The sequence below is a fragment of the Pomacea canaliculata genome, linkage group LG12 (genome assembly GCF_003073045.1).
Source record: "Pomacea canaliculata isolate SZHN2017 linkage group LG12, ASM307304v1, whole genome shotgun sequence".
Classification (NCBI taxonomy): Eukaryota; Metazoa; Mollusca; class Gastropoda; order Architaenioglossa; family Ampullariidae; genus Pomacea; species Pomacea canaliculata.
Window position 1 is genome coordinate 20,535,903 of NC_037601.1, and position 26,577 is coordinate 20,562,479.

General features: G+C 43.6%; 1 protein-coding gene across 1 annotated transcript in view; it reads left to right on the plus strand.

Annotated features, from left to right (window-relative positions):
* The window catches only part of LOC112553287 (neuropilin and tolloid-like protein 2), a 48,792-nt gene that overhangs the window by 13,285 nt on the left and 8,930 nt on the right, over positions 1 to 26,577 (plus strand). The window contains 2 exon segments of the mRNA XM_025220398.1: positions 22,452 to 22,517; positions 25,842 to 26,006. Of these exon segments, the coding sequence (XP_025076183.1) occupies positions 22,511 to 22,517; positions 25,842 to 26,006 (172 nt within the window). The 5' untranslated portion in view covers positions 22,452 to 22,510.

The window sequence follows — 26,577 nt, forward strand, 5'->3', positions numbered from 1 at the left end:
AAGAACATTTCACACAGACAGGTCAGAGTTGTCTACACACTGTGTGGCCCTGAAAACACGGCGCTCACACTCTCACCTGCTTAATGAATCATTTAGAATTTGCGCGTGCGTATCTGACATTGATGGATAGACCCGTACATCAGTTCACCCCCACCCCGGGTAGTGGCCGGCACTCCGCCCTCACACGCAGCGCCCTCTGTGATGGTGTTGTGACGTAGTGGGGCGTACAGCAAGGAGAGAACGGGGCAGAGCTGGAGGAAAACATTTCTGGAACTTTCTTTCCTTCGGGTTTGGTTTTTTTGTTGCTGGAGGGCTTTTCTTCGTTCATTTTTTCCCCTCATTTTTTTCCCAACTATTTTTTGCTCCGTTTACACTTGTCTGTCAATATGTCTGTCTGTGCCTGCAGCTGGTGGCTTCAGTTCATTAAAAGGTAGGAAGCTACTGTGGGTTTCGTACCATTTCTGTTTTAGTTTCCTTGCTCTTTTATATCCGTCGGTCAGGAACCAGTCTTTTTATAAGCTTTGAATTTGGTAAAGAGGAAACATTTAGCAGACCACCATTCTGAATCAATGGAATAGACATCAGTTTGTAAACTCTTGCGTACACCCGTTTATCTTTCTTTCATCCATCCCGTCTTCTTGGCTGATTTATTTACTGACTTCTATCCTCTAACTTCCTTCGCATGTTCACCTGTGCAACGAAATCTTGTAAAGGGGAACCTTGACCGTTGACCCTCGCCTGGATTTACTGTGAAAGTTGTGCCAATAGAAAACATCAACATTGACAGTTCCAGCAGAGGGTCAAGGACACCATTCATACAAAGCTGAAACACATGTTAAGACACCAGAGATAGGAAAAAACATACAATACATTATTTGACGGATGGACGGACGGACGGACGGACGGACGGACGACGGTACAGACAGACAAATTCTCACTCGTAATGATAATACGAACCTGGAAAGCTGTGAACAAGAAAAAAGAAAATATTTTCTTTGGCCTTGGCTGTGCCCAGCTCGCTTCTCTGGTTGTTGAGACCGCGAGCACTGCTATCATCTTGCCTGCGTCTGCTTTCACCTGAGCGCAATGTTACACCTCAATGTCTCATTCATGTTATGGAGTGCGATATGACCTTATCTCCTACCCGCCCCCTAACACAGTTTCTTTCTGTCTTTGCGAAGTGAGTTACTGGCTCCACGCGAAACCCTTGATCTTGGTGATATTTTTAATAGTTGTATCAGTGCACCCCGAACTACTTCTCTCTCTCTAACGTTTTCTAACTCATCCCTGCGAGAAGGGCACACTGAGATACACTGAGATCTATGGAACAGGAAAAAAAAAATCAAGGAAAAATGGAGATGAATAAAAAGACAAGAGCAACATTCTCTGAAAAAGTAAAGTAAAAAATATTCATATGGACACGTGTGAAAAATGTGTAATAAAGTATACGCTTATTACTTTGACACGGTCTTCAAATATTATGACAATGTGAAATATATTTCTTTTCTAGACTCCTGAACTATTATTGTCCAAATTAAATTAAAAAAATATGGGTCAGATGGGCAGATATATATTATGTAAGTAAGGTACATTCTCTGAGTAACAGTTTAGTATTTGTAAGCTCTAACTACCTATTCAACTTATTTTCAATTTTTTAAGTTTCTCGTACGAAATTCATTAAAAATCTCGGTCCGCACCTTTGTCAAAGAAGAACCAAACCAGGGTTTGAACACGATGCCTATAGTCTTGCACACCTGTCCGGATGGCCACAGTTCCTTTGGCGGCGAGCCGTGTCCATGTTTGTTTGAACTATTTGACTCTTAGTTGCCGGCGATCGCTGGGGCTGCAAGTGTAACAGATGTTCGCAGGACCACGTGGCACGTCGTCACGTGGCGTGTGAAGGTCAGGGCTGAGAGCACCTTGAGTAACTGGAGCTCTCCACCACATCATTCGGTAAACACTCGGCGGACGGGCCTGAGACTGGCGAGGGAACTGCAAGGCAAATGTTATGATGATCTCTGCACCTCGAGATGCTTCTCGTATCAGCAGATGACTCAGATCCCCTTCATTGAGAATTTTACTTGGCGAGAACCGTTGTAGGCATTTCTTAAAGAGAACACAAAGCTTTAAGGGTAACAACAAATGATTGTTTGTACTGAGATAGTACAACAGTCGGCGCTACTTCCACTGTCTGATCATCCTCCTCAGCTTAGTCTCTTCTTGTTCTTCTTTTTCTCTAGGTCAGAATGAAAATGCTGGACTTTGTCTGCTTACATGAAGAACTATATCATTTTCTCAAACAGGAATTTTGTTGTTGGTGTTATTATGTCAGTTTGCTGAGCTCATATTCGGTTTATGTTTCTGGAAGGATACATTATCTACCACCAGAGAAGATTTCATGTAAAACTATAAACTCTTCCAAAAATTCAAACACGACAGCCACTCTGGCCTTAGCACGCTCCTGGTAAGTGCTTCCATCCAATACCACCAGAGCCAAGTGCTACTCTTGGTCTCCGATTTCCGGCAGTCACTTGAAGAACTCTCTCGGAGACATCTTGCTCTCATTAACACAAGAGCAACCTCTCCTCAGCCTCTTTACTAAAGGGAGATCACGCTTACAGCAGATAAGGCTTCGTTACCAAACCTCTTGGGTTACGTAACCTCCAAGTCTTGGTAACCTGCAGCTGGGTACACGAGGGCTAAAACGAGTACTGTCAGGTGATGAACAGTAAGGTGTACATCCAGGTGATGTACAATGAGGTGTACAATCAGGTTATGTAAGTCAGGTGTACAATCAGGTGATGTACAGTGAGGTGATGTACAGTAAAGTATACAGTCAGGTGATGTACAGTAATGTCTACAGTCGGGTGATGCACAGTCGGGTGATGTACAATCGGCTGACGTACAATCAGGTGATGTACAGTCGTGTGATGTACAGTAAGGTGTATAGTCAGGTGATGTACAGCAATGTCTACAGTCATGTGATATACAGTCAGGTGATGTACAGTCAGGAATATACAACAGACCCCAAAAGTTTGCTTTCTGAAAGGGGTTGTAATATCAAGTGCTGTGGAAGGGATCCAGCCCTTGACTTCAAGCAGCGAGGCTCTACTGCAATAGCCGGTTAGCAGGTGAATAGGCATGTTGGTATTCACATACGCTTGCCTTTTGCTTCAATCTTAAAACTAAGTAGTATTGAAAACTTCTCAACCTCTTTATTACAAAATATGATATGGCTTCGTGTAGACACTCATTTTTGGCCTAAGTAGGTTTTCTTATCTGGGCCGGGAAGAGGGAGGGGGTCGAATTCCATTTTTACCTTCTCTGTGGGTTGTTGGACAAGTGCAACTATATATTGCAGTGCTGATAGGGATGGTAGAGGGAACGATACCAAAGGCTGGAAACGCCTCCGAGCGGCTCGATGTTGACATCTGTCCAGATTACTGGGCTCTTCATTAGCACCCTGTCAAACAGCCACACACTAATTCGCTGGCTGCATCCTTGTCTTCTTTCTTTATTTCTTCTTTTCTTTCCCTCTCGCCGCCCTTTCCTGCTCCTTGTTTCCAAATATATCGTCACACACCTTTTTATTTGTTTTTTTTTTATTGTTGCTGTCTTACGCATGTTCCTGTTTCGCTGTTTGTCCATTTTTTATAGTTTATTAACAGGAAGGGTGGAAAAAAATAGTTTTGCTGACAGTTTTGTTGACAAGCTTTCTATCCCTGGCTCAGCACTCACAAGTTTCAAACAACGATTTTTACAAACTCTGGATGTACTTGAGAGGATGAAAAGCTTTTCAAGTTGTTCGTGGGTTCTTCCCTGTTCTAGGAAAGCTTGTCTTGAGCCTGACTTCACTTGTCACTTTTTGTCATCGCCTGTCGGTTTGGATTTATTCCCATCCACGGAATACTGAAGGCTGATCTCTTCATTTCAACAAAGCACATGGAAGGATGTCTTGTAGCTAAACACTGGCTTCTCGAGACTTGCAAACGGTCAAAGAATATTCAAACATTTCATGCTTCTTAGAGCAACAAAGCATGAAAGAAAGTTTAAATGAAGAAGAAAAAAGAAAATATACACAGGAAGCTCGACCCAAAACAATTAGAATCCAAAGTTTCAGAGTTCCCAGTTCCTTCATGAGACTGGCTGATGGTCTTGATCATATTTATTCTAGTCACAACTAAAGTGATATCCTTACAAGCTCGTCCAGCATTTCAGTATGGTTGGCTGTCTCAGAGAACTTGCTAACTTCCTGTTGTGGGAGGAATAAGTGCTTCCTGGCTTCGCTGTATTGCCTCCCTTCAATGACAAGGACAACCCAGAAATGCCAGAGACTCGTTAGATAAGACCTTTCGCTCAGAATAACTTGCAGGCAAAACTCCAAGATATATAAATTGCTCCTGTGGCAAAATCATACCTCCAGACAGACAAACAAATGTACATCAGTATGTTTAGCCCATTAATCTCTCTGATATCTGCTCGAAAAATATTCTTCTTTATGATCAAGATTTTGAAATCCTACATTTGTATACTAATGTAAGATAAACTATTATTAACCCTTTACCTCTGGTCAAAGGCTGCTTCCTCAAGCCCTTGTGCCTATCAGGTTGTATTTGCCTCACCTGCAGCCAAGTTACACACAGGAAAGGTCATGCCCTGCAGAACATCCATCTGCCTGCAAAACTATTTTTTTCCACGAGTGGATTTTTGTTGTTTTTTATGCATTTTGTTTTCGTGTGGAGAAAAGGGGATGGGTCAGCTTTCCTAGAGAATGCAATAGCAGCTCTAAAGGCAGACATTGAAATGTATCTTTTAAAATTTTATTTCGGAAGAATCATAGAGGTGGGTGAGTGGGGACTTGTACCCTGTACAGGCATGTCGTCTGCTTTGGTCTGCAGGTAACTCCTTACCTGCGTGGTTGGCAGGCAGTCTGACATTTTACCTGTATCTCCCAATCTGTATCTACGGAAGATGAGTGGATGTCACACTCAGACTTTCTGGCGAAGGTAGCAGCGCCGAAGGTCAGGGTGGGTTGTGTGTGAGCCCACATTTCATGCACCCGTCCTTCTCTCCGGGTGCTGGCGGTGATCATGGCCAAGATACGCAGCGTCTGATGGCTGCTCAATGGGTAACAGAGGGTAGACACAAGATTTTTATTCCTTGTTTACATCATTGTTTTGATGCCTTCCGTGTGCCACTGAGCAGGTTTTTATTCCTGGCAACATTTGACTTTGGCTTTTCTCCTTAACACCGTTTTGCCTTCTCAACAAATCCATCGACCAACACACATGAACGCACGTACTCAAACCAACAACCCAGCCACCCACCCACCCACCCACCCACCAACAACCAACCAACAACCAACCAACCAACCAACCAACCAACCAACCAACCAACCAACCAACCAACAAGCAACCAACAACCAACCAACCAACCAACCAACCAACCAACCAACCAACCAACCAACCAACCAACAAACAAACAAACAAACAAACAAACAAACAAACAAACAACACTTGTGTCTTTCCTAAAACAGAGTTTCACAATTATAAACTTCGCTTCTCTACCTTTTCACGTGCCCTGTGCCATGTTTCTCTTGATGTCTGGACTTTCCAAAGCAGGGATTGCCAAGTTTTCTGTCAGTTTTTTCGTTAAAATAACTGGCATAGCCTTTTTGTTTCTTACGCAGAGCCCATCTCTTTAATGCCGATAAAAACACCGCCCCAGTAATAAATCATTTTCTTTCTCTCCGCGCTCCCTACTTTGTTGGGCCTTGGCATCCGATCCGCTTCATCGACTCCCGAAAGCCATTACGCGAGATTAAAAGAAAACATGAATGAGTCCGGTATCTGGCTCTGTGAAGCATAATGATCCAGCGCCTGGCTGGTCGGGTGCCGGGTGTCCCAATGTAGAATGAGGCTCATCACAGCTCTTCCCTGGCGGTACCCACGGCAAGGAAACTCTAACATGGTGCTTTTGTTTATCTACACGTGTTCGCCGACTCCAATTACAGCAGTTTGTGCAAGAATAGTTTCAAACGCCCATCTGTTATTTAATTGCCTCCAGTTTGTTTTTGAATTTCCTAGTTCAATCTGGTTTTTCGGATATCTTTATTTTTAACTAGGTTAGAGGGACTGGTACCTAATAACATTCTAGATGAAAGTTGTGGATGTGCAGCCCAGATGAGTGTTGGAACTGGAAGGAGGACATGGTGATGGTGGTGATGATGATGATAGAGACTGTTCTTGTGGGATATAGTTTTGGTGCGGAGGTCGTTGTGATGAGGTCACAAGGTACCTTTTGTTTCTTATCCTCATTTATACCCCGTATTTCCACTTCCCCCTCCCCACTGCGCTCCTAATTAGAAGCACGTGCACCTGCCTGAAGCCCATGTCGCGGCCTCCTTCATCCGAGGGACTATTAGACGAGAAAGAGGCTCAACCGACAAACTAGAAAGACGCCGACACGCAGGCAGACACATAGACGAGCATGGAGAAAGACAAGACAGGACAAGTAGAGAATGAGGATTACCTCTACCAAACATTAAAATTTTGGTGACGAAAGACAGGCTTAAATGAAATATAGTAGCCACCTCTTAACCACACCTATTCAGTATATATCCCGTAAGCTGTGTATATAGACATCGTTTGGAATTTTTTTTTTTTAACAACTAAACAACAGTTCTCCCCAGTCAAAGCACAGTTCAGTGTGCACGTGCAGTATGTAAAAAAACTACCAATTTCAGAACAGGCAGAGAAACTACAGGTTCAGTGTATATTAAAAAAGTACATTACACCCACACCAGTTCAGAAAAAAAATGGGGAATCATTGGTTTAAGCGGAATAACCGCCGCACAGCCACAAATTCTTACGCGCGTGTGGTGTTATTTCTTGTCGAGGTTTACAGGTAGCCAAGCTTCGTTCGCTTTAAATTTATGTTCTCCGCGGGGCAAGGAGGGTTTCCGTGCCTGTATCAGCCGACAGGGCTGGCAGGCTTGTCGAAATAAATGAGGGAAGCGGTTTGACGAGTCGTGTCCAGGTGTGCAGACAGCCCGCCAACAGATCACAGAGGTGGAGGAGATGCTCACAGCCCTGCACTGACAGAACCTCACAGCCCTGTGTTCAAAGCCCTGGCGCCGATAAGCATCAACAGTAGAAGCGCACAGGAGCTGTCTGAGGATGGTGCTTCCAGTGCAAGGATACAAGATTTCTGTATTACAACAATCGGGTTAGGTGTTTGTACTCGGATTTAAATCCAACAGTTTGTTCCCCCTCCCTATCAACTTCTTTCGCTCCTCTGCCTGCTCCATGTCTGTACTGTGGTTAGTTATGATCAGCAATATCCTGACTTACCTTACATTTCTCTAATAATGAGTTCGGTTAATGTAACATCAGTTTTTTTATAATGGGTGGATGATCTGATTGGTATGATTTGTATTCCTGTGACCCGCTACTGACCCGTTTCTCGTGTAGGTGTGTGTTAGACAGGTATATACCCGTCTTCTGCGTTTTTTACTGCAACTCCTCTGCCTCACCTGCCCGAGTGTCAAGGTATATGGCAGCCTCGTCTTGTCACATGTGGGCGGATAGACACGGAAAGCGGGCGGACAGCGCGCAATGATACATCATGTAAGGAAGTTGTGAGGAGGCTGGACTTGCTGCTGTCGGCTGCCTACTGCTGTATATCACCTTGTCTCACCTGTTGTACTTGCACTTCGGTCATAAGATGATGCATGCATTTCTGAGGGAATTGTGAAAGTTATTCGTGATTTTATAATAGGCACTTATAGGTATCATCATCATCATTATCATCAATCATCATCATCTTCAATAAAACAAGAAGAACCAAAAGATCAAAATGAAAAGTCGAAAAGAATGCGAGCAGCATAGGCCAACTATTGTGTAATACTGGAGACCGCCTCAAAATACTGCTTCCACAATGAACTATGACCTTTATTTAAAAGTCTTCAAATAAAACCTAGAGTTTCACGATGGTGATTAATATACATTCTGACAAGTGATCCTACCTGGTTAATTCCACCATTCTGTCTGCAGACTACACTCCCGCTAGAGATATGAAATCTTTTTTCATCTTCACACTGGGGAGACCCTCGGCAGGTCTGAATAACGAGGCTATAAAAGTTAACAGTTTTGTTTTTGTTGGGGGTGCTCAGTGGTAAGTAAGACATTTATTGTTCTCGTCAATATTGCTGGACTTTTTTGTTGTTGAGGAGAGTGAGGCAGGAGTTTTACCGCCCTTGTCAGGAGAGAAGACAAGAAGGTGAAAGTGGAGGCTGGCAACATGCAAGACGCTGTGTCCATCCTCCCTAAAAAAGGAGAGTTTACTAAATGCTATCATCAATCGAAATGTTTTACCATCCTCTGTCTGGTGTTTTCCTCCCAGGGGTCTCCTTGTGTCGCTGTGCCTTGACATGTTTATAGAGTTGTCGGTCGTGGATGTGTGTAGTGAGCGATGGTGGCGCTGCGGTGCGGGTAGCCAAGTGAGAAGACGGATGACGGTTGGCGTACGTGGGGTGTGCGTAACTCATCGGGTGCTGGGAATTTCACGGGGGAATAGAGACCATTATCCCCAGGCATTCACCTTTTGCTTTCTCCTTCTCGTGCACAGCGACAAAAAATAAATATTTGCGCACCTCAGAGATAGCGCCTCTCTCGTCTGGCATTGTCTGCGCGGGACGTGAAGCATGAGATCATGTGGTCTAACACTTCTCTTGAGAAGAGGCAATAGATAAATATTTGCATGCCTGTTTGCGACAGTTTGCTTCTTTGGTCAACCGTGTGAGCCTGCTGGCTTTAATGTAAATCTCTCTTTGCCCCATTCTGTCTCCGTAACACACACTCCGTCCGTATCTTCTGTCTTCCCTGGTCTGAAGGTATGACAAGAAGTTTTCACCTTTCTAACCGTTTTAACCCGTTATTTCGTGACTTCCCCCCTGTTTTAGTTGTTTTAGTGGCATATCATTATGGTGTTATAAAAACGATTATAAAAATCTGTGTCAAGGCCAGGTCAAGGAAGGGCAGACATAGGGTGGATTTGGCACAGGAGGGAAAGTCTGTCCTATGGCAGAGTGTGAAAACACCCAATGTGCTTACCACACCCGGGTGAGGACTTCTGGTTCTAATCGCCATCTCAGCTGCTGTGGTGTGTGTGCGACCCGGTATCCTGCCAAACATTTCTCTCATTCACCTCTGTCTTTGATCGCAGCGTGTAAGACTCGCAGGAGTCTTGTAGTCTACCCGTAATGTACATCAAGGAGTGACTTACACTGCTGAGCAACTGCCATAGTCAAGCACAGTGAATGCAGCTCACTAGGAAGATGCAGCTTACAGCTGTAACACAACTACATCTCTCCGACAGGTAAACTGCAGGATGTGAAGGAAAGAGCAAAGTTCATTTATCGTGCACGCATGCGCTAAAGCTACGGTCTAAAATAAAGAAGTTATAAGAACTAGAGATGTTTTATAGAATAAGAATTGTACAGTTTGGTCTACATTCATGCATGTTTAATTGGAAGCAATACTATAACCTCACACCTGATTATGTAACATCAGTCAGCTCTCGAGTCCATGCCTTTCTTCTCATAAGCACAAACACACATACACACAAACACATACCACACACACACTGTTTGTACTTACACAGTTACACAGACAAAGAAGCATCAGAGAGCTTTCCAAATACCATCTGTTGAGCCCTGGAGTGTCAAGACGGACATCTTGCTGAGCGGTGTCAGAGCCGCTTACAGCGCTGGAAAGAGAAGCTCAGACTTCTGCCACCCGCTCCCAGCTCCAGTGTGGTGGAGACTGCCACCTTCTCATCTATCATCTCCACCCTGGGATCTGGGCTGTGCCTGACGTTTTGACGGGTGTGGTTTGTCAAAGGGTCCAGTGTTGGCCTGGACACCCTGCTGGCTTATCGCCACGGACACCCGGTCGGTGAGTGAGGAGGGACAGTCAGTAGAGCAGATAAGACATCCAAGATGTGGCTGACCGGCCGGCGAGAGACAGAAACGGGGTTTGCCACCCTGCCCAAAAGTTGCCACCCTGCCCTGACAGCTCTTCACAGTAGACTACCCTGGAGAAGATGCGAAAATTTAACACAGCAATGATGTTGGATCTTGATGAGGGTATCTGTTGTGGAGCTTCTGGTGACCATGGCTACCAAGCAATTACCTCTCCGAGATGTACTCCATTCATGTAGATGTCCTCTTTGCTATCAACAATGGTCACTACTTTACTTTTGGCAGTGCTGGTCCCCATTCAGAATATGTTTGACCTGTCTGTCTGTCAGTCTGTTGGTAAGGTCTTGCAGGTCTGTTAGAGATGGTCTGCAAATCGTAAACTGCAAATTTGCTGATAGAGATGGAAGTGTGATGGATATGAAAGCTTCACGCATGATGTTTCTGATATTCAACAGTACAGGCGACAGGGGTCACGCTGGACAATCACCCACATTTTGGGAATGTGATATACTTTTATTCACTTACAAATATTCACCCCACCTTTTGCTGAGACTCATCTCCCTGATTATGTGAAATTGCAAAAGGTTAAGAGGAAGTAACTTTTATTACATACACACACAAGCACCGCAAACACTGAATTTTTTGTAAGCACAACGGAAAGATCGGAATTTTGAGAGATTAAATAAAGCCAAGCCACAGACTTGTTAATCAGCATAAATACCAACAGTGCCTGGACTGTGATAGCCTCACACCATGGAATGTCTCTGACAGGACTGACAGGTTGGCTTGAAGGCTGCGGGCCTTAGAAAGGATGATCATGCCAGGTGAAGGGCTCGATCCCTGTCATCACCTGATAGGAGTCAGGACAGCCCTGAAATAAACTATTGATGTAGCAGGAAGGTGAGAATAAGGGGCCTGTGTTCGTTGACACACACCAGGTTTTATACTAGAACTTAGAGAAAGAAAGATGCAGCAAACGGTGAGAGAATTTGAACGACTCCAAAGTTATTTCAAGTTTGATTTATTAACCTAAGTTGTAATTTTTCATTTTTTGTGTCATTCATTTCCACATACCCTACCAGGATAGAAAACCTCCCAGTTATTCCTCATCACCATTGTGAGGTCCTCAGCACCAGGTGTTATATATAATCTGTAATTGGATTCAAGTATGTTCATTATTTTGGGTGTGCATTTTTCTCCTACACCTCTTATCCCATCCCAGCCCCTTGCATTTCTTGGTTTTTCACCCATCTGTCTTCCATTCTCAGTAATGTAAAATTACTATTCATCATCATCGCTACAATTTTTGGTCTTCCAACAGAAAAACTCAATATCTGTCATATTATTAACTTCTGCACATCACGAATTGGTAGTAAGACCACGTGTAGTCTAGCAAGAGCATGCAAGCACGCAAACACATCGCCACACAGGATTGAGGGAGCTGACGACCACAGAGACGAAAACTATCATTGGTAAACAACGGCAAAATGGCTTTCACGGCAGATTCAAACAGCATGCATGAGAAGCTCTCCTCCAAGCTTGGCACCTTGAATCACTTCAGCCGGCGAGGCCAGCACCTCATAAACACACCTCAGCTCCGCTCACACGCGTGGTGATGTTTCCCTTGTGAGCTGTAGGTCTGCAGCAGCACCCACAGACGTCACACCCCATCATATCAGGCAGACAGGAAGACCGGAGAAGACCAAAAACGCTTTTGAGCCTCAACATCGTTTCTTCCCTCGCTCCCCGAGCAGCCGCAGCTTCAAAGTCATGTTACGGGGTGCACGAGCTTTACTCACGGGTAGAAAATGTCGGAGGCACGGGACAATGTGTGTAGATGCATGATACATGCCTTTATTATTTTGCATAAACGAACAATGTGATGTCACGTGATGAATGTACGCTGTTGATGTGAGGAGGGGGGATGTAAACATCTAGAAAAGAATCTTTAGTGTCCAGAACCTTTGTCTCTTTACCCACAACCCCGAGATGCTGTTCATCAAACTCATTTCTATTTTATTTTTTCTTCGTCCTTTTTGAGACTCGTTTTAAGCTGATGTGGAACATTACTCATAAAGGAAAAGAAAAAGCTCCGTTGGAAGATCGTCCATTAGAAGTTCACCCCGAGTATCAGTATTGCTTTGGAGCATACATTCAAAAGGCTGGAGGTCATGTTGTATTGCCTCTTACGATGAAGAATCTTTCAGCCGGAGTTTGTCAACTTTTTCACTGACTTATGGAAAGAAGGTTCATGTGATGTTGAGGTTCTGGGGGTGTCGAGTGTTCAGACTCCTACTCTGTTGGTGGCCACAAACTGCGGATTGTGACACTGGTGTACTTTGTATGACATCTTTTTGCTCGTGATTCGTCTGAGAAGAAATACACATCTGGGAAAATGTTTCTGGTGGTGCAGAAGACATCAGAGCATGTGTTACAAACTTTCTATTATTGTCTTCATATGATCGCGAAACTTTGCCACATTTACTATTTTAGCCAGGGATCTGACCAATATTCTTATGTAATGAGAACTTAAATCTTGATTTTTATTTTCTACTTTTTTCGTTGTGTGTTTTCATGGTTCTAATCGCTTTCAAAACGCCGACCAACTGAGAAAGCAGACGCACTAATGCTGGTTTCCTGGCAACCATTTTAACCGCCACATCGTGCATGTCAAAAGCATCTCGAGGTCCGATTTAGTTTCCCTGCACACCCCGGGATGGCGCTGAGGGCGATGACTGATCCCATGGGGGGGATGATGCGCTAAATTCATTTTTCCTGCCGAAGCCATGCAAGCTTTTCATCACATCCATTTTTTGTGATGCGGGGATAGGGAGGGAGCAAGGTGAGAAAAAGGAAGCATACAGGGGAGGAGGAATAGGGGTGCAGAGTTCTTTAATTGCTCGCGTGGGGATAAAACGTTTAAATAAACAGGAAATAACAGAAGTTGCAAACATAAGTAAGAAAACTGAAATTGAGGACAGACAAATATTTTCGCTTTCCCTTTTTTCACAACATAATCGACCCACATTCTTCTCTTTCTTCTTTCTTTCTCTCTTCCCACCCTCTTTGTGTGCGCGCGCATCATTGTGCTGAATCTTTTTTCTTAAACTCTTCCGGGTGGCGCCACAAAAAGCTTTAATTAAACAGCTATCGCTTGCCATACATTATTAGTAACATACATCTATTGTTTCTCAACTGCTTCACTTTCTTTATCTGTGTTGGACATGGCGATATCTCTTGCTAGCAAGCCTCTTACTTTGCATGGACTACAGCTGATAAGGATGTCTTCCCTCCAAGGATCCCGGCTACTTCCCAAGATAAATTGTCAAGGCGGCCAAAGCATGTTTTAGCCATCACTATTTTCTTTTTTTTTTTTTACTTTGTCATTATTCAATCTTATGGTTGTCTGCGCTATGGAGTTCTCTCCCCTCTGACATAAAAAAGCTGCAACTACCCTGACTGTCGACAGGGAGTAAAAACCGGAGAAGGTCCTGAAATATTAGTACCGTTGGCTGTGTGGATGGTTGCCAGGTTCTTGGTGTACAAGTCCTGGAAAGGAAGGCCTTAAATATGACCTCGATGACGGCGATGACAAGTGCGATGTGGATCTTTACCTTCATGTTCTCGGCTGACTGGATGTGAACACCACTCTGATGACTTACAACCGTGTGTTCATTGGGCTGAACAGCAGGAGAATGTGTTAATTATTTCATGTGCTGCTTTGGTACTGCGAGTAAATCTCATTTGCAGTTTATTTGTCACAAAGTTTTGCATTTGTTTAGCGGGAAACTACCCGAATATCAAATTTTGAAAAAAAAAATTCTTTTGAGGTTGTTTGATAAGTTGAGAGACAAGTGTTTATCTTCGGAAGTAGCAGTCATCAAGTAACACTTTTTCTGTAACTAATTCTAGTTTTCATTGACCTTAATAGGTTGGCATGGAAAAATATTTAAACCTGTTTATTTTTCACAGTATGAATTTAGCTAGCAGTTGACGAACTACACCTGTTAACTTTATTGTCCAGAAAACTACAACTATTAGCTACACTAACCAAGCTAAACCAACAACTATAAGTTAAACAAAATAAACATTTTTAATCAAAGTGTGTATTGCAAGTCTTGGCTCTCAGAAGTTAAACATGAACTTGAAACAAAGAAGAATTTGTTTTTATTTGGAAACTTTAACAAACCTTGACCAAAAACTGTTTATCGCTATTTTTCAATCCACTTATCTGGGTTTTTGAAGGCACGTTCTTGGCTATCAAACAACTAACAAGGAGCTATGACCTACCAGGGACATTCCTAACTACTACAGCTTATGATGATAAGACCGATTAGAGGCGAAAACAACTTGTTCACAGCCAATTTCAGCTAATATCTCCCCTGTGGTAAGCTAATCTACTTAGGATTGTTTAAAGGGAGGGACAAGAGGACCACCGGTTAGAGCTACTTCATACCAGCTCCACGAACTTTCAGCTCGGCAAAGAGAGAGAAGAGAAAGAGATAGAGAGATAGAGAACGAGAGAGACTCTGATCCTGCAAAAGCCAATCTGCTCTCCGATCTTTCAGCTCCAGCCGCCAGGGGTAGGAGGCCCAGATAAGCGGGTATCACGGTCGGACGGGGAATCCATCAATTTGTCATAGCACGGTGGTGATTCCCGCTCACGCGCCAGGACGCGCGGCCAAGAGGCTGGCGAGGCGGACAAGAGGTTCTCTGTGTTCACACTTCAACTTATCAGCCACTTCATTAGCAGCCCAAACAACAACCGATGCTCTCTTGAACCGAACGAAGGAGGAAGGCATCGTAAAATTCCTTCTGTGGGATGTTGAAAGTAAGCTCGAAAGTGTCGTTAAAAATGGAGTCAAGGTTAGTTGCGTAAGGTTTGTGGACCGGGTGGACACCTCATATCTGTAATGAAACCCGCAGGGCATGTGTGTTCATGGGGAACATGCTTACAATAATCCTTGTATGCGATCAGTTCACACACTCACACACAGACATAATTCTGACCAATTATATTCAGGTATGTAACTCATGGGAGACAACTCCAACGTTCTGTTTGAAATAGCACGTGTGTGTGTGTGAGTGTTTCTTTTGCAAGCATTATCAAATGCCATTCGCCATGCCAGGCCCCACCCCCTCATCAAGCCAGGCCACCCACCTCACAAGGTGATACAGAGCCGAGCACGGAGGGACTGGGAGTGGAACTCTGCACCACCTCGCACGCGCCGCTCTCGATGTTAGTCCCCGGCGCACGTGCACTGACTGCCAACGTTGTGGTAGGGACTGGTTTGTAGTCTGAGAATACCAGTGCTGCGTTCTTCTCTCTTGCCAGAAAACGGCCCGAAAAGGAAAAAAGAACGTGGATGACACGTTCCTCTCCGCCAGATGTCATATAATAACAAATAAGAAAATAACAGAATAGCAATTAGCTAGAAACCTAGCATCAGCTTCAATAGTATCATATAAGTCAAGCTCACACCACCTCACACCACGGCTGTAGATTGTACCACTCACACTTTGCCACCAGCTCTAGTCACGGTCTCTTACTTTTGTGCTACCTGACAGGTGGAGGTTTTAAACAAACATTTTGTTTCTGTCTCCATCAGGTGTTAAGAACTCACCACCGCGCTGAGAAAAGCTTAGAAACGAATACTCGCCTGCTTCCAGACGCAGTTTCCAATAAAGGTGACAAGTATTTACACCAATTAAAATGTAGACACCGAGCAAGCCAGAACATCCACTCGCTTGTTTGTTGGCCTTAGCTATCGAGGTGCCTACGTGAATGACCATTAAGTATTAGTCAATGTCACTTGTTATCAAGAACGTTTACAACGTTATCTCTACGTCGTCCGGCCGTCCTGCCAGCCGGCCACCATGATCCCGCCTCCTTCACATCCTCCCCAAGCTACAGTCCATCAGCACTACACTGACACAGACAGTTCTGTTGTTGTTTTTATGAAGGAGCTAAAATAAATGTTATCCTTATGTAAACATTTTTACAAAATCTTTCATTTACCCTCGGTAAAGGAGAGCAATGACTTTTTTCTTGTTTCTGTAGCAATTCTCTCTCTCTGTGATATCTAGAAACAGGCAGGTGGGTCAAGTTCTGATTATTTTTAAGTCTGTTCATATGTCTATTACATATCTGTCATCTGGATGTAATGGACATAATTGCTTAACTGTGAGACACATCTCAGAGATGATGGAGCTGAAATATATATGCAGGTCTGTGTATATAACTGAGGTGTGATGGATAAGTATTAGCTTGATGTCGCTGTGAGCAATGAACTGAACACAAAAATAAAGGACACTTAAAGCAAAGAATGTGCAGTCTGCATGGTGTAGGATACTGATCATGAATTATGTTTGCTTAATACCTGTAAAAAAAACCCTAAACCCTTTTCTGGATGTCTGCTTCTCGCACTATCTCATCTCAGGTGTTTACCTGGCAAACAGCGCAGGTGAGAGAAGAATGCACGTGGTATTCGGACTCTAGGTACCGGCGTGCTTTGTGGGCAAATTGAGTGAATACGGAATCGAAGTTTGTTTACCTGTAGCTCCGAGATCATTCCACTCTGAATCCGTTACCTGTCCTCACCATCCCAATATCTGAAATCTTTTTTTCCGTTTATTTTTATTTTCGTGTTCTTTCAGTGCTTCACCTTGCCTGGAGTCAAGGTCGGCAGTTTGTTTCCCATTTGTCGAATTTTTTTCAATCACTGTGGTTTGTTTTTTAAAAGCTAAAGTCAGTTAAGAAGAAAGGTGAGTGCGAGCTGGTACACACATGGAAGGAACCACAGGTGTCCATCATATATATGGTCCCAGCGCCAGCTTATGAAAATAATCATTAGATATTTCTTGGGGTCACGACGAGTTAAGGTCGCGTGCTGGCCTTTAGACTGTTCCACCTTCCATCCATCCTGTGCGCCATGTTTACTGCCAGGGGGAGATAGTCAAGAGTGGGGACCATCCTGGCCTGAAGTTTAGCTGTTTATCGGGACAATGGCGTTGTGTAAACATGTATTCTCGCGAGGCGGGAGCGAGATGCTCGGCATTTTTGATGCAGGTGCAAGGTGTGACGTGCGCAAAATTTTCCTCCGTGCGAAAGCAAATCTGCAAGTATTCTAATTTTAACTGTTCTTCGCCCTATAACAATCGCACTCTGCAGCATTTTGTGGAAAGTGTGAGCCTCATTGTTTGTTTGTTTGTGTTTTGCGCGTGTTTACGAATGGTGTGCCAACCGTTGTATTCGTTACGAAACATCTCTCATTGATTTCGGGTAATAGTCTTCTAATCCAGATGTTTCTCAACGACTTCTTTCGTTTGTTGCTTCAGACGATTGAAGAGAAGCCAACAGAAGCGAGTAGGTTAGTTGGCAAGGTGTGGTTTGTTCTGGCTCCCAGCCGCCGCCTTGAGAAGGCAAAAAAAGAAGATGGTGGCCTTGCCTATTTGTGGACCAGATTGAAAGGCAGGAGACGTGGAGGGAAACCTTGACAGAACCCCCGTTGTGTACACAATCCCACGGCTCCTGTACGTACGGGAAGTGGCTGCTTCGCTCGGTTCGTCCTCTCCGACCAGAAGCCAGGCTCTGGCTCCCAAGCTGCGACACAAAGCACGTGCACTTCGTTGGCCGAGCGCGAGGAAGATTGGTGCTGGCGTCTCGCCGCGTGTGCACATTAGAGTGGAGTGAGTCCCACGTTTCGCTCGGCAACCCTGGGAAGAGTTAATTCATTCCCACACGGTTCTTCTGATGATAGTTATTTCGCACATTAATCCAACATTCCGGAACTCTCTCGTACTAAGAAGTATTTATGTCACAAAACACCATATGTTCCAAACACAAGCAACTGCTCATAAAGTTTTTTTCTCTCAGAATGCCGTTCTCACCTGTGTTTCCTTTTTGTTTCTAAACGCCATTGAGGTAGTGAGTGTTCTGTTTTTTCTCCATCATATCCTCTTCTTTATTGTCTCCGGCAAATTATAGGTTTGACCCCCATGTCCCTGTCGTAACTTTCCAGTGCTTTCTTACCTTCTCTTGTTTAAAGCCGCTTGGATTCCTGAAACAACTGCCAACACGGAATAACCGCCAGGGGTACAAGGGGGCCAGGGGCAATTACTGGGCCCCGTGTTGGGAAACAGACTTACGGCCGGTGCTTTTTATGTTCTTTTAATGCCCGAGCTTTTTGCGGTCCGCTGCGAAGATCTCCTAACAAACCTCGGCAAGTCCTTTGCTTTGCCTGCAGGAAGTGACGACTGACGTGGGCTTTAGTAGCAGAGGAAGGAGCAGACTGCACTCATCCTCCTTTCACTGGCAGGCTCCCGTGCAGGGTGCGAGACATGGCCGAGGAGCCGACATGGACTGAGTCGTAGCAATAAACCCAGTCCTTCCGCCATTTTGTTGACATAAACCAAGTCTTGTCCACTGTTTTGTTGCCATAAACAGAGTGCTGTCCATTGACTTCTTGCCATAAACCAAGTCCTGTCCATTCACTTCTTGCCATAAACAGACTGCTCTCCATTGTTTTCTTGCCATAAACCAAGTCCTGTCCATTGACTTCTTGCCATAAACCGAGTCCTGTCCATTGTCTTTTTGCCAACGAGTCCTGTCCACCCATTTGTTGACATAAACCGAGTCCTAGAGACCTGTTGTTGATAGAAGCACTTGCAGGCTTCACACACCGGCCTCAAAGCATCTGAAACTAATTACCTCACTCATGCTCCGTCATGTTATACCTCCACAGAATTATATACTTCTTGCCATCATCGTACTCTCCATGTCCAAAGACAGGCTCAAGCTCCCTACAAGCACTTTGTATCAAAATACAGTCAGTCTGACAGGCATACTCTTTAGTTTTATTTTGTAAACTTTCCACGGGTTTAATCTCCTTCAGAATTTTTTTGCCTTTCTTTGGACTTTGTGTCCTCTGTTGTTTACTGCCTGCGTGGGCTGACAGTTCTCATTAAAATGCTAAAAATTAATGACGAATACCTGTCATGGCTTGCAGGCGAAGCTAGGTCGAGTCACACCAGACTGGCCTTTGGAGGTTTTGTAGAAATTAGCAGAAAAATGCTTCTCTATTTCTGACACATTTTCACAAAGAAAGGAAGCGGATTCACATTAAACATACTCAGCTGGTTGTGAGGTGCATGTTATTCCAGCTTTCTCTCTCTCTGTTCACTTCTTGTGAATTCTCACTATTCTCCAATTCTCACCTTGTTCTTTCTTTTTCTCAATCGAATTCTATCAGACAACATGTTCATTTTAACAAACACTATTTTTAATTAATAGTCTTGAAAATAGGCTTAACTGATTTAAATTAGATATTAAACAACAAGAACAGCTTTGTCCAGGATTGATTTGATATAAACTTCATTTAGGCTATTAAATATTTTATCTTGTTTTACATTCAAAAATATAAATGAACTTAATTTCTAATCCGTGGTAGTAGAATAACAAACACGGCTTTTAAACTTCGGAGATATGCAAAGCAAAAAGAAACCCTTGACGAGAACTTAAACTCTTTTGATTGAAAACAAGATAATGCGGAGGTTCATCAAAATTCCTGAGCGAAGCGCGCAGAGTCTGTAAGGGTAATGGCCTCCAGGGTGCTGTACTGACTACTGGGTGGGATGGTGAGGATGTGTGGGTAGGGATATGGAACACATTTGGAAGCTTGCTACTGCTGGTGTGACTGGTAAGGGAGGCTGGTGACTCCTTTGTCAGTGGGAATGTTGGACCAACAGCAAAACATTAGCCGCCAGTAAACATGTCTCCAACCTCGAAAGACTCAAGCTGCTGATCACTACCTTTTCTAAGAAAGAAATGGTTAGCTGGCATGCTACCTACATGTCTACATACACTACCAAACGAATTGATAAGCTGGCATACCGTGTTTGTACGAGTGTAGTTAAATTGGAAAGAACAGCCTTATGTGGTATGCCACCTATGTCTACCTGCACTAAGGGAAAGACACGGTTATCTGGCATGCCACCTTTCTCTACCTGCACCCAGGCAAGACTGCAGTGCAAGCCAGACCCACTTCATGTTTCTAATAAAAGCAAGATAAAGGAGTTAGCGGCAAGCCGTAAATTTTTCGTGTGATTGAATCCGACAGATACAAGGCGGAGCAGTGAGAGCTCTGGTCGCTACAATGAAGTCTGAACAGGTCAGAAACCTGTGAGCCAGCTTCCATCCTCCAATGCCAGCACTTGTTTTCCCCTCTGCTGCCTAGAACCTGTCATCCAGTCATTCTAGTCGACTACCCGTCCAAAGGTAGTAGCCACGTGACATATCAGGTGATCTTCGCGATTGGCCTGTCCTTGCTCGACACGTCACAAAACGGTTCCACGGGTCTCTCCTGTCTTTGTCTGTCTGTCGCCATGCCTTCTCACTAGCCATACTTGGTTTTCTTGCTTAATCAGTAAACACATCATGTGTGTAAAGGACAACTCGCTGTAATATTCAGAACGTAAGCTGTCATCAAAAACAAAAGAAAATCAAAAGACGGAAGTCGACTTTTGATTTTGAGTAAGTCTTTGACTGTCAGCAAACAAAAAGGAAGATTTTAAACATTAACAAGGTATGAAATATGACCTACAGCGTATTTTTAATTAAGAAGAACTTTGGAGTACAAGCGACACACTAAACTGATTGGATCATGTACCCGTACTCAGTGACAAGATCGGGTACCAGGCACACAAAGGACTGCTCCTGGTGACCCGGGCTCTCTCCCAAGGTTGAACTGTAGAATCTAGTGTTGCCTTGTGATGCAGAATGTCAAAGACAATACTTTCCATCTCACAGCTCACATCTAGAGGGCACACAAGCCTGCTGCCATTTCACAGTCTGGTCCTGTTTACGATGTAAGAACTCGATTTCCTCGATACTTCTTGGCGCGTGCAGCAAGACTGCACTAAGGTTTTGTCTTGAAGACCTTTTCAGCGGTAGTGCCATGTAGTGTCTACCCCGCTCTAAACAAAAGACTTTTTTTACCAGCCTCCATCTGAAACTCTTGCAGGCAAACGAGACAGCGGTGCCTGGCGGGAGAAGGTTTTGCTCGATGCCAATGGCGATAACTGCGCCGTCCTGTTATCACTTTCCTCCTGATACAGCCTGTGGTGATGAGTGCTGGGTTACAAGGTGATCTTATGTATGGAAGGGGCTAATAGACAAGGATTGACAGCTCGTACATGCTGCTCCGCCAACCTCTCATTGAAGTACATGGTAATGTGTGTCGAGGGTATTTAGAGTGTAGGTCACCTGACTGAACAGACACAACCACGTGAAGTCATCCATATATACGTCTGCACTCGAAACAGGTGGCTTTAATGATGAAAGCTAAAATGCCTGTAAATTTTATGTGTGTGTACTTAAGAAAAGAATGGTACATTTATAATTTTATCTATGTTCGCTACATGTTTATCCAGTAGTGATTCGTCCTACGCTTGTATTCCCTAGGAAAATGTCGAGAGCATCTTGTTTGGGTCAGACTGCCTCTCCAGTTGGTGAACTGTGCCATCTGGTGGGTGTCATCGCCTGTTGTAGCCCTCACCCATCTACCCCGGATAGCGATGTTATCAGTAGATGACAGCAGTCCACTGTTGAAGACAGGATTGTGAGCTCGTTTGTTAGTCGAACTTTGTGTTAAGGGAGCGCCAATGTTTCGTGGCGGAACATCCAACAAACCTCTTCATTGATGCAATGAAGGCGGCACATCCGCTTTTGTTTGCGCATGTCTGCTCAACATCTAGAGTTAAACATAAACAAAAGTTGCTTTCGACGAACCGTATATGTACTTTAAAATTTGATAGGTATTAGACGAATTTGTGCCTCGCACGTGCGCCTCACCCAGGGCGTGCCTTTAACCTCTCGGCGAACACTTAACCCACTTGTGGTCCTGAAATAAGACTTTGGCAGCCAACAGGAAGTCCGCCATTCGTCTGCTCAATGAAGGCGCATTTTTCCGTGGCTTTTCGGAGAAGAGAATAAGAGGCACATGGCTTTAGGATAAACCTCTTCATGTCAAACATTAATGCACGTATACAAGAATCTTTCTTGGCCTGATATTTCTGTGAAAGACACCGCTAGGAGAAACTAAACCGTTTTATTCTCTCTTCGTTTGATTGGATGCCAGATGTGACCAAGTCATTGAAAGATTTTAAACCTACTAGAGCTACTAGCTAACATACACCTTTGGAGTAGAAATAAACTTTACTATCCTGTTTAACTTTAACAGTGTGCATGAACTAAGATGAAAGCCTGGAAAAATTAATGATGTTACGAATTGTTTTGGTTAAATGTGGTTAACAGCATTTTAATTCCCCATTGGCTGTAGTCTTTGGTAAAGATTGTAAAAATACATTTTTGTACACATGGTGATAATTGTACACCTGTACAGGTCGTTAGGGGAGACCTTTAACTCGTGAAGACAATCTACTAAAGAGAACATTTTTTTTTCTGTTGCAGTTCCTGTTGTCCTGGTCTTGACCTGTGTGACATCTTCACTTGCCAGGGGCTTCGACAGGATGTCAGGTAAGACAACGGGTTTTGTTTTCCTGCAGACACAAGTTTGAAGAGTTCAAGATATTTTCGGTTGACCTGTCCAACCTTTTTGGTATTCCCTCACTCTTTGCAGCTGTCTGCCGAAAATAGACGGCTCTTGATTCGTGTCTTTTATCTTTTGCCTTGTTCTCTTCTTCTTTAACACACTCTTTTTTTTTTTTTACCTCACTCATGCGTGCATAAAGACAGTGTTAGCTAGAAACAGAGAAGCAGACAGATAAATGTGTAGAGACTATCTACCTATCTATTTTATGATGGGTGGGAAATGGAGTGATTTATTAATTCGAAAGGTAGGATGGTTGAATATCATGTTTATGTGGCATGGCTGCCTGAACTACTGAACTTAGTTTTAGTAACAGAAGTACGCCCTCGCAATCACCTGAGAACTGTAAGCAGGTGTCTCAGGTTCCGACTGTACGCCTCAGCTGTTTTGCCAGTGTGAGATCATGTAGGTAACACCACCCGTATCTACACCACTCCACTAGTTACCACCCCGCGTGACTCCGCAGTAAATCGCGTCACGTGGGCAAAGCACGCGCGTGAACTGAGCTGTGCGTGTGCCAGACAACCGCCAACCAGTTTCCTAGACACGGTTTTAAAAAGATAAGAATGAGAAGATGTCTTCTTGACCCATGGAATGACACTGAGCCAAGACAGCATCGTCTGGACTCGCAGCCTGAGTCTCTCCTCAGTAACAAACTGCTCCCATCATGGCGCGTGCGCACGGAGAGGAGACACGAACGGAGGCAAGAGAAAGGTAAGGAAGGAGAGAGCGAAAAAATAAAACCAGTTGCAAAGAACACTATCTCGAGGGGCCATCTGAACGGCGAGGAAACGTCTAAACATACAAACTTTAATTGTTTGACCTCATAAACAAGCCGCCCGCCAGACAACCTCCGATGAAAAATAAAATCTTAGCTCAGCAGCTGCGGCTCCCAGGGGAGACCAACAACAAAAACTGTTTGAATTTTAATGCGATTCTCCTACCCCACCCAAAAATAGAGCCAGCAATTTAGTCACCCATGCTTTTAACCGCACTTACGTACGTGTGTCAGTGCATATTCAAGGGCGACAACCGCACGATTTACACACACGAGTTATCTGCGCATCATTAAGGGCGGAGGCTGGTAGGGGGAGGTCAGCGGGAAGGCGTAGGAGGAGTTTTAGTGCTTTTTCCTTCCTTCCGATTCTCAGTGCTTCATTTATCTTCAACATTTTTTAAAAATATTTTCGTGTTCGTTTATGCGTTTGCTATTAAAGTTGAGGGCTGGAGTTAATGTCAGGTAATAAAATATCTTCTTGTGTGTAACATTTTACTGGTTTTTAAATAGTTTTAGCCTTCATATCTCTGAAAACTTATGACCCAGCTTAATTAATCCGTTTGTTTTTAATTACTAATGGTCAAATATAGCAAAGTTCTCAAACAACTAGTTCTAAGGATGGCAGCTTGTTTACCTAAAATTACATAAAGAGATCGTCATAAACTAGAGATATATCAACTATAGGTAAGTTGGAATTATTGTCCCAGATTGAAACCCTGATGATATTGGCAATGGGTCACTAGAGGCACATTTATATTGCATGATGTGAAACAGCTGTAAAAACTGAGCTTCCATAAATTGAATTTTTTTTTTCATGGACACTAAAATTCGTCTGTGTGATTGCGTGTAAACCGGTAAACATGACAAAAAATTAATTCCCTGTTTAAAGAAGTACGGGTGTTCTTTAGAATCTGAGGAAATTCTAAAATAAGTTGTCTCGGTACATGCGCACCTTCCATCGTAAATTCTGGAAATAAGAACAGGAAATGTTCTTTGATTTCCGTCAAATATTTATGCTTTTATTTTTGCAAATGCTCACAAAAACCAAAAACCTTCAACAAGCAAGGAAATAAATCTGAGGACAGAATTAAATACTAGAAGACCTGGGTCAGCTAATCGTTTAATTTTACGACAGTTTCGTACAATTTTTTTCTGTTTGTGAGTTTCAGTTTCTTTCTATTTCTGTTCTTCCCTTTCCTCCCAGGACCTGACTCTCTACTCTCCCTCCATCTCGTCTGATATCGTTTTTTCTCGTGTTATATGACGAATGTCTTTTGTATGCACAGCGAAAGATGCTGTAATAAACATGGCGGCGGGGGTCTATCAGTCTCACTTTTCTCCAGTCTGTGTGCGGGCCTGGGGTAGCCACACACCCATGGCTGGCGCTGCGATGTTCACATCCGGGTGGCATGTTTGCTTTTATCAACAGCGATCACAAACAGGAAGAGAGAGTTCACGTTTGTTCCCGAGATACAATCGTGTGGAAATAAACAGTAGAGAACTTTCTGCTTGTAGTGCGCGTGGCCACAGTAACCATCACTACCGAGGTCACCACCCGACATCCCTTGTGTTATCTCTTTTTGTATCTTTCACTTTCTGTTATCTCTTTGCGTGTATGTGTGCACGTACGCATACAAATCCTGCATATACCTTACATACAAACATATATCAAATAAATCAAATACGACAGTGAAACGAACACTTTGAGGATTGCAGACCGAAGTGTGAAGTGAAAGTGAGAGTAGCAGCTTGCATTTTACACAAAAGAAAAAAGAAATATCTTTTTAAAGCACCATATTTCTGCGATTTTAGAAGTGCTCTTCATTTCTTTGGCGCCAGAGATGATCATTGGCATCCAGCCCTTGAAGTTTGTGCGAGTTCGCAGAACTGTTTGTTAGTGAAGTCTCATACCCCGCACCCGCCATCAGACCCACCTCGGTGAGTGCTTGCAAGTCGAGCGTGGTCTCGCGAGATCTGCTTTGCTATGCACATGCACATGCGCGTGCCAGCCCTCTCCTCTTCACATTTCACATTTCACACGTCTTCTTTGAAATAATGAGCCGTATAGAGCTTCTCACCTGGGTTATTTGTGTCGATGTTAAACGCTGCACGCACTGGAAGTTAACCTTTACGATGCTTTCATCTTTTTCTTTTTCTTATCATGTTAGATGCTCATTCATTCATTCCTTCTTTCTTTCTTTTCATTAGCCGCTGCGTCTCTCCAGGTTTCTGTACCGGTGTTCCGGCAGGACGTGTCCTCACCTGGCATCAGTCAGGCAATAAATGCCGATGATAATTTCTGCTGATACCTGCTCTTCGAAATTTACATTCTGTCCTGTACTACAGCTTCCGCGACTCTAAAGTCCGTTATATTCTACATTCGCTGTGGTGATTTGAGATATCATGTTCTGTACTTAATTGTCGTCTTCATTTTTTCTCTGACTTCAGAGTTTGAAATATTTTTTGTTGACAGATGCACCAGCTACATTGCGAATCCGCCCTCCACCGATGATCGCGGACCCTGTCTCACCTGAGTGTTACAACTTTACTTACGGTAACTGGCGCAAGCAAGAGTTCTACTCTCCCAACTACCCGGGACCCTACCTCAACAACACAGACTGTGTCCTCTACCTGGAAGGTAGGCTACTTCAATCTGGTTTTCAATCACTTTCATATAAAGTGTCTTTTTTCTTTACATATTTGTTTGAATGTTTTAAATTCATTCTATAGTTTACGGAATTTTTGAAAAGGGGTGGAGAGAGTGGGAGGGGTAAAGGCACGTGTTTCCCAGCCTTTGTTTTTAATACAGCTTCCAAACATAGTTTATGCATCCGAAGTGTGCACAGCGAGAGTGAAATAAAGATATTAACTGTCTAGAAATGTCATGTGAGCAAGCCATAAATATTATTTATCCACCTCTACAGCCTGCTATTACTATTATCATGTGTGACTCATAGAGTGTGAGCGAAATGCACGAGAAAAAAAAGGAAGGAAGAAAAAAAAAATAAACAGAAAGGACGAGTGAAACAGTAACAATATAAAAAAAGAAGAACTAAATCCTCGGGAAGCTAGTTGCTAAAAGACTTATGTTAAGTCTGGTAAAATGGTAACGGCATCCATCTTTGCGACCTTCACCAATTATAAGACAATTAGTTTGGCTGCTCGCCTTGGCAAAACCCATTGCGATGCCCTCAGTTTACCGTTCAGCA